We start from the raw sequence: 15,054 nt of genomic DNA, 5'->3' as shown, positions 1-15,054 counted from the left end.
AACCACTGAGCCATCTCTCTAGCCCCTTTACATTCTTTTCATACAAAGGCAATATGGTTCATCTTAGGTGCCTAATCAATTGTGGGATATTTGGGAAGTATTTCAAAACACAATTCTTAGTTTACTCATGTGTGGAGAGAGGATTGGTCTACATGAGCAGTTCTCAACCTCTGGGCCACAACCTCTTTGGGTGTCTAATGATCCTATCATAGGAGTTGCCTAAGACCATCAGGAAACACAGATATTTATATTACGATTCATTACAGTAGCAAAATTACACTTATTAAGTAGCAACAAAAATAATTTTATGGTTGGGGGTCAGCTCACCATGAGGAACTATATTAAAGGGCCACAGCATTAGGAAGGTAGAGAACCCCTGGTCTACACTGATTCTTCCCTGTCTGGGTGGAGAACTACTGGTCTACACTGGTGTTTTCCTTCTGGATGGAGAACCACTGGTCTACACTGATGTTTCCCTGTCTGGCTTTTAGGACATAGTCTTGGAAAGAGACAACTTTATAATTTTATTTTGAAGAAAATTTAAGCAATTAACATAAGCAGATTGCATATCATCCATACAATTTTGAAATTTCTAATAGTCACCTAAAAAGTAAAAGAAACAGATAACATTAGCTGCTATTTCATCCAACTGAGGGTACTTAAAACATTACCATTTGAATTTTTAATCAATGGAAAATGATTGATGCGACATGTAATATTCCTTTTGTATCCCAAACACCTGAAATCTACTGCATTTAAAATTCATTTTCACTTCAATCTCACTTCAAATACTTGACCTTTACTTCAATTTTGTATTCATAGTCGAACAAGTCAATTCATCTATCCAAGTTGTCCCAAACTTTCAAGCTATACTTCAAGGGTTTCCAGCAACTAAATTGAGTTTCAGTTTGAAAACTGAATTGCCTTAAATTACATTAAAATAATCATTGCACATCGTATTTGCATTCACCATGTTTTGAAGTCTCGAGTGTTGCATGGCTAGGACAGTAGGGGACAGCATGTCTTGAGAAAGTCAACTTCTGAATGAGCACTGGTCAAAATTTTAGGGCCTTGCCCAGTGTTTAGCTTGATAGTCTTCTATCTAGAACCTAGTGGGTTAAACAATTTGCCTGACTCCTATTTGTTTTGTGTTTTGGGGTGTTGAAGCATAGCTGGGATTCAGAAATGTCTTCCCTTGGACAACAGCACTGATTAGACAGCCAAGGAATGCAAACAGAAGCTTAAGAAGTACATTTAAGCATGGAACTTTGTGAGACCCAGTGGCAGAGAACTGTGGCCCCTAGCTGAGCTGCTTCAAGGGACAGCAGTAAACATGGCTGTCAAATTAGGAAGATGGCCCCAAACTACACTCTGCTACATATGACTAGGCAAATGTTATCACCTTGTGGTAGCCACAGTTGGAGAGTGGAACAAGAAGAGAGCTATCATGCTGAGGATGATTACGGAGGAGTGAGGACGCATGAGTGAGGTTTCCCTATTTAGGTGAATTCTGCTGTGTTCATCTGGGAAAGAATATTTAGTGTTTATACTTTAGTGTGATGGAATAGGACTATACCATAGCTTGAGGATCTCAGAAGACCAAGATAAACAACGTTCAGTGATCACTAGTCAGATGGAGTCCCATAAAAGGATACAGAATTGAGCATATATTTTCCTGGTCACTAAAAATTGGGCCATCTTCATAAGATGTGGAATTTGTCAATGCATCATACTTTGCCTCCTAGATCCCCACTTCCAGCAGCTTTATATAAGGGTAGCTAGATAAGAACTGACCAGCTGTCCTGGGTTTCCTGGAACTGGATATGGCAGTGCTGAACTTGGACAAGTTCCAGACAAACCACTTTCCTTGTCTGATAACACAGGTCAATAAAACAGGGATCAAAGGATGTTTAAGGAACCGAAGGAATCATTCCACACTTCCCTTGGTGATGTTTACAGAAATTTGCACAGTAAGTGGAGTATCTCCCTTCCCACCAATCACACTCACTTTGTAAAACTGAGCAAACAGACATTGATCTAAATTCTATCCTCCTTCAGCATTATTTAATTATTATCTATATTAATTCCTTCCCTACCTCACTGCCCTGCAGTTCCTCACTGGTGCCTTAAGGGGGCCCCAGAGAATCAGTCCTAATAGCTTACCACTCTGAGGACCAGTGCTGAATAAAAGTGGGTACCCTTCAAACTATGCAGAGGCGCCGGTGACTGCTCAAGACCCCAGATTTTGGGATTTTTCCATATGACTCATGCAGTTCCTTGCAGCCTTGTATCAAATGGAGGGTGGAGCCTCTTTGAGCAGCTGAGCACAACCCAGCGCACAGGACTCACCTTGTCACCTTCCCATCTCCACAGTAAGGGCCTCCGTGAATGTGCCTCAGAGGAGGTGAAGCTTCTCCAACTTCCCCTGCAGCTTCAGCTTGAACTTGGTACTGATACATCTGCCCAGGTGTGACCTCCCTGTAGAAACCAATGAGTTTGTGACAGTCACATCTGCAAAGTGGCATGCCCTGGGTCCTTTGTAGTTAGTTCACATGAGTTTAAGGAAAGTAGTATGAGAAACAAAATTTGAGACATGCCAATTGCCTGAAACAAAGATCAGGGTTCAATCCTATGAGCAGCCCCATGTTTGCGTAGATGCTCATTTCTATTGCCCCATATGTTCTATGTTAGTAAATGTATTTGTAATTGTTTGGTGAGTTAACATTTAAGGTAACAGTCCATGAGAACCTAGGAGGATGGCGTGCAGTGTTTTCAACCACGGTAACATAGGGCAATTTTTGAAAAGCCAGTAATCTATATTTTTAAAGTAACCAAACTAAGTGAAGTTGAGAATTTCAGTGTGTAGGCTCAGTCAAGTTTCCTTTCAGACTTGCTGATCCCAACTTTCTTAAATGAGAACTCTTGCATTGAAAATGCTGCACCAAGAATTTCATAGAAGAACACAAGAGTATAGCTCATCGCTCATGGAAGGGGTAAAAATTCCCAGTTAGAGACATATTAAATTGATCTTTATCTCCAAATACCAAGAATGGAGATGGTACAGTTGACCTGAGAGATGGAAGGAATTTATCATACTCTCTGGTCTGTATTAAGTGGGAAGCGTTGAGACAAGACATTTATTTAGTAGGAAAGGGGCTCGTGAATGGAGCTGCTTGTTTCAAAGATAAATTCTGCCTCATCTTAATTTTGTCCAGTGCTTGCCCTGATTGGAAAAGTATCCCCCAACTCAAGATAGGAAACATGTATTTAGGAGGACACGATCTCAAAGAATATTGAGGCTGCCATGAGTGGCCAGTGTGACTCTCCTGCCCAGACTCTCTTTTCTTTAACAGACTCTTTAAAACAACCACAGAGCCACCACCCACAATCTGATGCAGCAAATAGGAAATGTCTCGGGGTTTCCAAAATACCTTTCAAATCATCTGTATTGGCTTTTAGGTATTTTAATAGGAAAAACACCTAAATATTAAAGACTCTTAAATTTCCAAATTAGTTTTCCCTTTTGAGAAAGGAACCCTCTCTGCAGAATGCCAGCTGCTGTTTCTAAAGCAAACCCAATTTTATCCCAATCAATGCTGGTGGTTGGTTTCCTTTTTGGGTGGTTTCTTCTTGTCCAACCATGCTTAAACGTCTTATGCATCTCTGTGGCTGGGAAAAGGATTAGACGGAAATATTATTGTGTATTTACTCTTCTTATGGGGAGAACATGGCAGCAGGTACCCCAGGCCTCCCATGCCCTGAGTCTGTGAAAGGTAGTGTCCTGAAGATGAAGTCAGTTGAAAACGGAGTTTGAATCCTGGGACTTCCATCTACTAGCTCCCTAACTAAGGGTAATAAGCCTTGGTTTTCTGTCTACAAAAAAGGATATTATTGACCTTAAACATTTGTATGTGGCTATAATTATATTACAAACATCATATCAACTGCCTGGCTACAGATGTAAAATCATGCTGGTTTTTCTTTCTAATTTGTCTCATTATTTGCTTTCCAGTTATGTTTATTTTTAACCACTTTTCAATCTTCTGATGGCAAAGATGCAAACAACCACGAAAAGAAAAATGTACTGGAGCATGAACTGGACATTTGGAAGCTTTATAGGCTTTATAGCTGTGGAGGGTTACTGAACGTCTACCTCAGCCAGGATGCACACATCTAGGGTCTGTGTGATGGCTGCCTCTCCTTTTGAAGAAAGGAAGTCCATTATTTGAATGTGAAACTTTTCATGTAACTTCACGGAACATTATCAAGAGTCGTTTCCAGATGAGACTTGAAAAGGACAAGTGATGTGGAATTTGCCCTTCCTGTTTCAAGGACCACTCCTGGAAACAGCCATTCATCTATGAGCAGCCCACGATCAGGACTGAGTGTGAGGGAGAGGGTCCTCACATTCCCAGTCATGTCAGGTGCCTCAGCAAGGGCCCAAGTATGTGTATGATGTCATCCTGGGATGAAGCAAACAATCAAGAGGAAATTACCCAGCCCATGCATAGAACAATGTATTAAAGATTTTTATTGTAATCTGATCATTTCTAAGATGGCAAAAATCACCTAATAGGATCCCCTCTGATAAAACGTTATTGTACCCTGCTGTGCCCTCTAGGAAGTCTCTAAGAAGACTATGAAGTAGGGTGATTTGCCTTTGGTTATACCGGCATCTAAGATAGGCACGCAATTCTTACATTAGACTGTCTCCTCAACACTGAGCACCCTGTTCCAGGAGCACAGCAGAACTCACTAAATGTTGAAAGAAAGACATTAAGTAAATTAAATGGAAACTAGAAACCAAAGAAAGAAGAAAGGGAGAAGGAGAATAAGAAAAGGAAGGAAACATGGACATAAATATGGATAAATCATGATGCTGTGTTTAGCATCTGAGAGACCTGTGACCTTTTAGTGTAGCTATGGAAGAACTGGCTATAACTTGGAAATTATGAGAGCCATGCTATATTATTGGAAAGCTCCAAGAAGGAATCTAGGATAGAATTGCTCAAGACAGAAAAGGTCATTCTGATCAACTTTAGTATCAATACCAATAGGTCAAGCTGAAAGCCCTTATACACTAGCTTCTCCATCAGCCTAATGATGACTTTAGCAGTCATAGTACTTGCTTTCCCTTTCCCTTTTCTGGGAAATATTTTCTCTAAAAGCATACATATCAGAATATTAAAAAGCAGAAGCAGAGACAAGCAAATTGAAGACAAGTTCCTGGAAGTCCCATGGTTTTGGAGATTCTGCTTCCCAACTTACATGTCTGTGAACTTCCTGTGCGGGTGTGTCACCACCATGGGCAGGCCACTGGAAAAAGGAGGCTCTCGGAGTACCTGATAGCTCACAGGCCTGCATCCAGAGCACAGGGAGCTATGGGGCTGAGAAGTCAGGAGAGCAGCATCAATTTCCATTCGTTCATCAAAGGTGTAGACTTTCACTCCCAAGACCTTCCCATCCACATGGAGTTTGATGGTGAGTGGCGTGTCACAAAAAGTGTTCAAGGGACCGAGGTGTACAGATTCCTTGAGTTCTAGCAAGATCTCTATGTCAAAGAGTGCCTGGGAAGAGTTCATGGAGAGGTAAGTGACCCAGAGTGTGAGGGTATCAGCTTGGACCGGGTGTTGGAAAAGCAGCTCCAAGCTGCAGCCTTCTGCTGGGCAGGGCACAGTCATATTCATGTGGTACAGGTGGAGCTCAGGACTCCAAGCCTGCAAGCTAGGCTCACAGGGCTGATCCACGTCAGGAGGCCCTAGGGAGATGAGAGAAAAGATACATCAGAAATAACCATTAAAAGAATGAGAAAGAACAGGCCATCTCAGCAGTCAGAAGATAAAGGGAAACTTCAGAATTCTTACAGAAAGCTCGTCACTTTGTGGATTTTCTCTTAAGTGCTCTCTTTTGAAAAGATTTATATATAACCAGTCTTGTCAATCACCTCTACCCAGCTTTTTTCTTGAGGGTCTTTCACTTGAATAACTAACTATGAGCCCAAGGTGACATTAGGTGGTCATTACAGATTCATAGATCATTATTGTTCTGTTTTCCTTGTCACAATCAGGACTGAAAATTATTTCAAATCAACTTTTTCTAATACACATTTCTCAGCAGTTTTGTGGATCTTAATACCTACGGGGGGGATATCTAGAAAATGATAGTTAGGTAGGTTTCAAAAATGATGGTGAAGAGTCAGGCATAATAAACCCTCTCCTTTAATCCCAGAACTTGGGAGGCAGAAGCAGGTGGATCTCTGAGTTTAAGGCCATGATGGCCTACAGAATTATTTCTAGGACAGCCAGGGCTACACAAAGAAACCCTGTCTTGAAAAAATTAACTATAACAATAAACAACAGCAACACAACAAACCCATCCATCAACCAACCAAACAAAAATAGGGGAAAGCCGAAGTCAAGGCCTTTCTTGAGAAAGGCTAGGAGCCATGTCCACAGCACTTTCTGCACTGGCACGGAAAAGCCTGCTGTTCGACTTTGTCTTCTAGATCCTGATATGCATATGTGAGTGAGTATGTGACTGTTCGAGAATTTAGGGGAGGGACAGGAAATGAAATAACGAAAAACATCTTCTCCCTTCTAGAGCCTAGCTTAGATCACATTCAAAGCACAACCAGTACCAGTGATTAATAGACTCATAAAATAGCATAGATGAGAACGATCCGTGTGGAACACCTAGTCCACCCTGCCCCCACCCAGACTTGCTCAGCCAGCCCATGAGTGTGCTCTGCAATGTGTTCTCTATTACTCTCTGATAAAGAGGAGTAAGCACTTAGCTTGCAGCATCATGCACCAAAGCTGCTTCGGGGACTAAGAGGCACATGCAATATTTCTGGCCCTAGTTCACCCTGAGGTTACTCTTGAGAAGGGCTGACTTCTCAGTCCGTCTGTGTTAAGTCTTCCCATCCTTACAGCCATGGGACATTCATATTACACCAATAGAGGACACTCAGCATGCAGAAGCACCAACAGTGTTTCCAAGACCCTGGAGATCTTCAGCAAACCCTCCCTTGACCATGTGCAAAAACACACAAACATATACCACTGCTTCATCCAATACCCATGCTCAGTGACCACAAAAATATTAATGAAAAAAATCCATGGTACTTTACCCACAGCCTCCTCTGGAGTCCAGTAACCTGAAGAGTCACACACCCGCCCTGAGGAAGCCTTGTACACATACTGATGAAATGTCCCATCTTCAGTACAGGCATCACACGTACTGTCAGGGGCCCTGTGAAGAGGAAGCATGAAAAGGGAGTGTTCTTACGTTGAACTAGGGAAAAGAAACCAGGAAGACTCTGGGGAAGAAAGGTGTCACTGGTGAATCAGACCCAGGGGGACAAGAGGACACAATTATCATTGCAATCCATGTCCTTCTTCTGCACAAGCCATGAGAAACCTCAAGGTCAGAAAAGAAGAAAGTTGAACAGGGTCATGAAGAAGCCTCTGAGATGCAAGGGACCTCTTATCCCAGAATCATTAACCAAAAAACAAGCATATTTTCCTGAGCCATATAAACCCCCTTTCTATGGCAAGAAAGGCACAGAATAAATATACCTGCCTGCTAAAACAATGGGATTCAGGGTAAATTCACTATCTATGTGTTCTGGCTCTTTTAATCCCCTACTTTTACTTACAGGCATAAAGTAGAATGTGGAGGGTAATACCCCTTGATTCTCCATTGCCCGCAGCAATGGATCATAATTCTTACCAGCACTGGGTGGCATTACAGACTACCTCCAGCCTTACCTCCTGCAGTTTCTTCATACACTTTATATTTCTAGCTCAAGTTCCATCACACTATGATGAAAATTCACCATGCTCTTCACAGCACACGTGTTCTTACAATGATCCAACAGGCTTTTCAAGCATCCTTGCTTTGCAAACTCCTACTTTACATATTCAAATGTGGCCTTTGCGGGGGAGGGGGTGCTTAGCCTTGCTCCTCTGAGACTCTGGCCCCTGCTTCTCTGTACACACCCCTATAGTTGTCCACTTTCTCAGGACACTGCTGTGTCATGCTGCAAATTGACAGCCATCCTCTTTTGACTCCTGGGTCTGTGAGTGTATCTGGGCCTGCCTGCTCAATTCTTACTGTGTCTTTAAGAATGAGAACATGACTGGCTTCAGCAATCCCTCTGGAGATGTCTATGAGATGATTCAGTCTATGAAAAGGTTTTACAAGCATCACACTTGGAGTAACCAGACTATGTAGAGATAACTATACTGAGTAACAAAGCCAACTGTTTTCTGAGCATTCTCTCTCCTCTCTCTCTCTCTCTCTCTCTCTCTCTCTCTCTCTCTCTCTCTCTCTCTCTCAGAATGTTTTCAGAAGCCCCCTTGTGAACAACATATCTGAAATGCTAACCTAAAAGCAAGGCAGTATCCCAACAGAACGTATGAATCTTACACTAGAAAAACCATTTTATTACCCAATGGCAATAATACTGACAGGAAGCACCTTACATAACCCGGCCTTGTGTTTTTCACAACTTCTTTCTAACCCTTGTGATGACACCATGCTTACAAATGGGAAGATTGGAACTCAGAAAGCTTGAAGTCAGTTGCCCAAAGTCACAGGCTCCTTAATCCCTTTGAGCAAGTTCCCAAATAGCACCTCGTTAGTGTTCGGTATTTTGGCAACTAAAGGGTGTAGTTAAGACCCACCCCTTGATTCTATCAGTGCTCTTTCTAACGTGAACACAATTCCAAACCACATTTTCCTGATGCACTTGCCCTTCCGGGGCTGTTGCAGAGTGCGTAGCTGGGGCTCTTCTCTGACATACGGATTCCAAATACCTACAAGGGTGGAGTAAACATAACTCTAGGCATGACACAAATTGCTGGGCATGTGACGTGAGTCTCTCCAACACACGTGCTAGGAGGCCTCAAAACTAGCCCACCTAGGTGGGAAGTGGAAGCAAAGTACACTCTTTTCTGCCAGCAGACTCTCAGCAAGCCAGGTCTGATGTCTGCTTTATCGTAAGATTTGTACCAGAGAGAGAATTGAAAGATTAAATTGTTTACACGTGTTACATAAACTGATGTAAAACTCGGGTTTGCATGTACCAACACAGGACGGTCCTGCCAGAGCTACACAAGGTCACACTTGCAGGAAGATGACTCTCAGACACATTGCGTAGATGCGTGCCGAATCACTGAAGGGGCCCATGGGAACCTGGGTGCTGATAACGGTGCAAACTATTCTGTAGTGCTGGGAGTGAGGAATGATGTCATGACTAAGTGCGAGTCACGAAATGAAGCTTTCAAGAAACTGTGACTATCGCTTTGAAAAATAATCCACTGGCTTTATTGTGTCTCATCTCTCCTTATCTGCCCCCACTTCCAGGCTTTCATTAAATCCAAAGTGTGTGAGGACATGCTCCAGGGCCATTCGTTCCTTAGCTGGACCCAGATACTCATAGTGAAGTGTTGTTCGAAGAAGAGTCACTGTCCTGTGGGCCCACTGTCCTGTCCTGTCCTGTGAGTATGTGGACAACACAAACTGGACCTAATGGGTTATTTTTAACTAGTAAAGACACTAAATTGAGAAAAATGAAAGAGTAGATGTCTACCTGCTAAATGGGAAAGAAAGCTTAAAATTCAAAGCGTTCATCTGTTTGTGCTCCTCGTTGCTGGGTTTCCCCCAGAATCACCTGTTGTAGGGTCTTGAAAGAGCCCTGTGTGTTTTTCACTCACAGGGAGGGGTAGTGCTCACTGTGAGGACTACACAAGGCAGCTGAAGCCAGATATCTCACAGTGTCCCTATGTTACAGGAGTAAAAAGAAAGGTGCTCTCCTGTTAGTTAGCATCTGGGTATAGGCTTCCATAGAGCCACATCTACATGGCTCAAAGGAACCTTTTCAGTTCAACCGTATGCCCCATTGTCAACATCAGATCCCTCTCTGTCTCTCTCTTTCTCTGTCTGTCTCTGTCTCTCTGTCTCTGTCTCTCTCTCTCTGTCTCTGTCTCTCTCTCTCTCTCTCTCTCTCTCGTTTTAATAAAGAATTCCCGAGATTTAGTTCTGTAAGTAAACAAAAGAAGAATGACAGCTGGCTTCATTTTCTTCAGTGAGTATGTATTAAGTGTCTACAGTGGCAGTCCCGGGGGGGGGGGGAATACAAAAGCGCTAGTTGCCAGTAGAGGGGGCAAGTAAGAACAGAGAGTAACCACTCCAGACAGTGGCCCTCAGGCTGAGCACAGGGTTCACCCAGAGGCAGAGCCAGCAGCAGAAATGCTGAGCTGAGTTTGTACACTCCCACACTTTCTCTTTCCACCCGAGAACTGACTAAAGAAACACGGTCTGCTTCCCTTTCCCCAGTCACCACTGTCCAAGGAGCAAGCCTTACCCTGCAGAGGAACAGCTGGAATAAACACACATGATGAGCCTCTGGCTCCCATGAGACACCCTTAGCGTTGCTAAGGAGCTGAGCCCAGAGAAGACGCAGGAGGTGTCCCTGGACAGCCATGTACACGTTTACATCCCAATAGGCATTCCCCTCATTTTATAGATTTTCCCTTTTTGGAAATGATTCCAAGACAGTGGAGCACCCCTCTCACCTGTCATAGACCACCCCACTAATAGGAGGCAGCCAGTGGATAGTGAGCGATGTGTGGTTTTGCCCAATAACCATGGGTGGAATGGGAATGGGTGTAGGCTTTCTGCTTTCACTCCATTGCTGGTATACAAGGTCCAAATAGCAATGCATCCGGGCCACCTGGTTAGGGGTGAAGCTGTTGGTACATTCATCATCTGTGGAGACAAAAGAGGATGCGAAGGCTGAACCTGTACCAGAGTCTAAAGGCAGGGCAAAAGTCTCACTCCATTCTCACTATTCCTAGCACCCCACATCTTGCATTTATTAGACTCAGAAAACATTACACTCGGTAAAGAAATCCTTTCTTCTCTACAAAGTCGGGTGAGGGAGAGGAAAAGCAGAGACATAGAATTTGCTTCTTTCCAAAGCAATCTCATTACTATATTCTTGGATGAGACTCTACTCATGAAGTCACAGGATTGTCTGAAGACAGTGGTTCGCAACCTTCCTAATGTCGTGACCCTTTCATACAGTTCCTCATGTTGTGGTGACCCTAACCATAAATTGTTTGCTTTGCTACTCTATAACTGTAATTCTTACTACTGTTATGAATAGTAATGTAAAGAACTGATAGGCAGGGTATCTGATATGCGACCACCACACAGCTGGAGAGCCACTGTCCTGGACTGACAGTTGCATACTGAGCCCACCACAAGATGGCAGTGTTTCAGCAGAGGGTCTCTTCACCCTGTGACCATGCCCTAGGAGTATTCACTGGAGCTACTCAGTGGAGCAGAAGCCGAAATGTCAAGGAAACTTCAGGGATGGGAATGATGGCCCCAGTCTTTCTTTCAGAGTCAGCAAAATCAGTGTATTCATTATTCAAGCCATATAATTGAACAGGAGTGTTCTTCATTTCACGGGCTTTTCTATTTAGAGTAGACCAAAAACCCTGCATCTGCTTCTCAAACTGTCTCTGCCACACTTAAAGATGGAACTTAAGGAGGTTCTGTTCCTGGATGCTGCATCTCCAAGGCCACCTAGTCCTGGCTAAGGGCAACAGAGCTGTTGATGCTTATAAACTCAATTCATTCTTCTCTACAATGAAATTTGGAGGGAAACATCTTAAGAGGCCATAGAGAGACCCAGCTAGCTCATTGCTCTCTCTTACCTGCAAAGCCATGAGCAGGGGCTGGTATTTGGCTTTTGGTAAAGCATGGAACTAAAATTAACATTCCTTCATCCAATCAAATTAGTTGTCAATATTAATTATAATTATGCCCATTATTAAAAGAATACTTAGTGTTACTTTTTGCCAGAAATACACTGGTAAGGTGGATGATCCAGGAGATATCCCCCCAAAAGGACAAGACTACACAATACAGTTTTCCTCAGGGCCAACAATGTACCCTTTTTAAATATATATATATATATATATATATATATATATATATATATATATATATTGGGTTACAGTACATCAGTACATGAAGGGTAAGCTAGAAATCAATGTTGTGCTCATAAAAGAGAATCTGATTTTTTGTACAGTGTAAGATAAAAGGTTTCTATCACTTAAATTAATCAAGTCAATTTGTTAACTATCTGTAAAAGTACTGAAGGGACATCTACACCCAAAGACCTGTGACTTATCACTGTCAGACTAGACAGTCTTCAGGGAAATGCCTCAATGAAAGTGATCATGTTGTAAAACCTGGAAGAGATCTCAAGGGGATTGTTGTTACTTGGTCCCATTTTAACTATGCATGATACAAATGTATCTCACTTTCAAACTCTAATGGAAGAGAATCCACTCAACAAGACCGCAATATCTCAGCATTTTTGTCAAATCCTTCAAACACATGGAAAATAAAGGACTATCCAACACAAATATTCTTCTGTGACATGAACCTCCCTGGCTCCCTTTAACTACATACACCCTACTAATTCCTAACGACACTTACATGACCTTAAGACAAAACAAAAGCATCAAGTCTGCAGTAATACCTGTGTAGCTCATGTAGTTACTGAATGGAGCCCCTGGGAAGTGGGTGAGACCGCAGATGTCGTTCGCTGGCTCTGGGTCCCGGCACAGCCTACTCTTGGGTGTAGGCGCGGTGTCAGCACACAGGTCTCCTGTCTCCATAGATGGCACTGTCTCTCTGCAGGGGTCATCACAGGATTCTTTTTCACTGACTCCTTTGAATACATGGTAGAGTCCCAGGACATGTCCCACCTCATGGATCATGGTGTTGGTGTGGCCCAGCATGCCGTAATAGGCTGGATTGAGGACAACACCACCTGAAACAGAAGGTTTGGGAAACATCTTTGAGAAAGAGATGAATGGCAGGCCTCCTTAGTCATTCTTTGACAAAAACCCCAAATAGTCCATCTCAGCCTCTATAAAAAGTCTATAACTAACTTGGTGGTATCTAACAATGTTCTTGCCTCTTTCTACAGACACCCGCAGAACTAATCAGTAAACATTGCTCTAACATCTGCCATGGGTCATTATAGACCTAGTGACCAGAAATATCTGTATGAGAGGGACAAGATTCTCAGCTCTCCGTGTACATTAAGTCACCCTGAGAAGTGAAAAATGAAGTTATAAATGCTAACCTCAACAAATAAATATAAATATTTTGGAGTAGAGTTTTTAAAAGTTAGGGTAGAGAGTCATTATTATCAGCAAAAACTCATGAAGTTGGGATCCAGAGAGAAGCAGCCAGAGAGGTACCAAGCTCTTCTACATTCTAGCTGTCATTACCCATCTGGTCTCCTAGAACTCAACTTCACTCCCTGTAAAGCGGGGGTAATAACACTAACATCGGTGTGCTTTTGAAGTATTTGGGAGCTGTGGCTATGACTCGGTCAGTAAATGTTTAATCTGTGAGTATGAGGGTCTACATTCAGGTCCCCCTCACCCTTAAAAGAGAAATAGATAGGTGCAGCAGCAGTGTTAGGAACGTAGAGATGGGAAATCCTCGAGGCTTGTTGGCCAACTAGTCTAGCAGAAGTGAGTTTCAGGTTAGATAAGATATTCTGCCCCAAAACCTTAGGTAAAGAATGATTGAGGAGGATATCAACATCAATCTCTGGCTTCTATACATGATGTGGACACACACACACACAGCAAATAAAATAAAAATGTTTGATGTACTTTAGCTGTTTAACAAATGAATTGAAATAATTACTTGTCCACAACTGTCCACAAATGTAGAGAAAAACTGACCATGAAGTATTCAACCTCATGTGAAATATCTATAACAATACCTAAGGCTCAGGGGACATCTTGAAAGAAAGAACAGAAAAACTGTAAGAGCCAGAGGACCTGAACAACTGCTGCAATATAGTGTCTTCTTCAAAAGCTAGGGGAGCTGCAGCCATGAAATCTAAACATTATGGTTGCCTAAACAAGACCTGTAAAATGATAACATCAGTTGACATGCCAACACTGGTGGGGGAAATTTCATGGAACTTTACCCCTAGATGGAAAGGTACAGGCAATTGGTAACTTCTTAGAGAGTGAGAATCCATCTTCCTCAGGGATGAGTCTTCTAACTGACTATTCAATACCAACTATTCAACTCTGATAACATATGCATAGGAACAACAATAAATGAAGTCAGATGGTTGTATTATGTTTTTATATGTATTATTGTGTGTACATTTTTTGAAGAACTTTGCTTCTACATTCACCGCTCCTACTCTCAGGAAACTAGCAATACTTCCCACTCATCTTACTCCATTTTTCTAGGACACCAAGGCAGGTGTTTCAGAGAACAGGAAATCACTCTGAATTGAATTTAAATGAGAAGATTGTTGAGTGGCCTAACTTCTACCTGCCCTCCTTATTAAAGGTCATTCCCTGCTTCTCTTCTTTTCCCATTTCTAACACTTGACTTGGCTTCCTTCTTTAGACCTCAAAATTGTCAGACTAAGTATAGTCTCTAGTACCTGAGAAAAAGAATATCAAGAGACCTGGGTCAGTCTTCCGGGGTTGAGAGTCACCCTTTGCTACAGTCTCAGACTGGCTCTGGGATCATGTCTTAGTGTAATTTCAAGACTTGTTTTGTCCCCAACAGTAAAGTTTTCTCTGTACCGATGGTCTTCCAGAGACGGCTGTGAGAAGAGACTGCTAATTTGTTTCCAACTGTCCATACCCAAATAATCACACAGAAACAATATTACAACACTGCTTAGCCAATATCTTAGGTGTATTCCTACCTAGCTCTTATATCTTAAGATACAAGATATCCACTCTTAATATATCCATTCCTATTAATCTGTGCATCACTAGGAGGCTGTGGCTTACTAGGAAGGTTCTGGTAGAGTCTTTCTTCTTTGGCAGCTACATGGCATCTTTTTGACTCCACCTACTCTCATATGTGTGTGTGTGTTAGGATTTCTTGCCTGGCTTTATTCTGCTAAGCCATTGGTCAAAACAGCTTTATTTATCAACCAATAAAAGCAACACATATACAGAAAGAGATCCCACA

The 15,054-nt window shown here is 42.4% G+C and overlaps 1 protein-coding gene across 1 annotated transcript in view; it reads right to left on the bottom strand.

Annotated features, from left to right (window-relative positions):
* The window catches only part of Pappa2 (pappalysin 2), a 230,250-nt gene that overhangs the window by 127,460 nt on the left and 87,736 nt on the right, over positions 1-15,054 (bottom strand). The window contains exons 4-8 of the mRNA XM_057770373.1: positions 12,563-12,856; positions 10,581-10,773; positions 7,130-7,251; positions 5,269-5,758; positions 2,350-2,478 (exon numbers count right to left, since the gene is read on the bottom strand). Coding sequence (XP_057626356.1) covers positions 2,350-2,478; positions 5,269-5,758; positions 7,130-7,251; positions 10,581-10,773; positions 12,563-12,856 — 1,228 coding nt within the window. The remainder of the gene's footprint in view (positions 1-2,349; positions 2,479-5,268; positions 5,759-7,129; positions 7,252-10,580; positions 10,774-12,562; positions 12,857-15,054) is intronic.

This window comes from Chionomys nivalis, chromosome 5, assembly GCF_950005125.1.
Source record: "Chionomys nivalis chromosome 5, mChiNiv1.1, whole genome shotgun sequence".
Lineage (NCBI taxonomy): Eukaryota > Metazoa > Chordata > Mammalia > Rodentia > Cricetidae > Chionomys > Chionomys nivalis.
The sequence above is the reverse complement of the archived record's forward strand: the minus strand, read 5'-3'. Positions and strand labels throughout refer to the sequence as shown.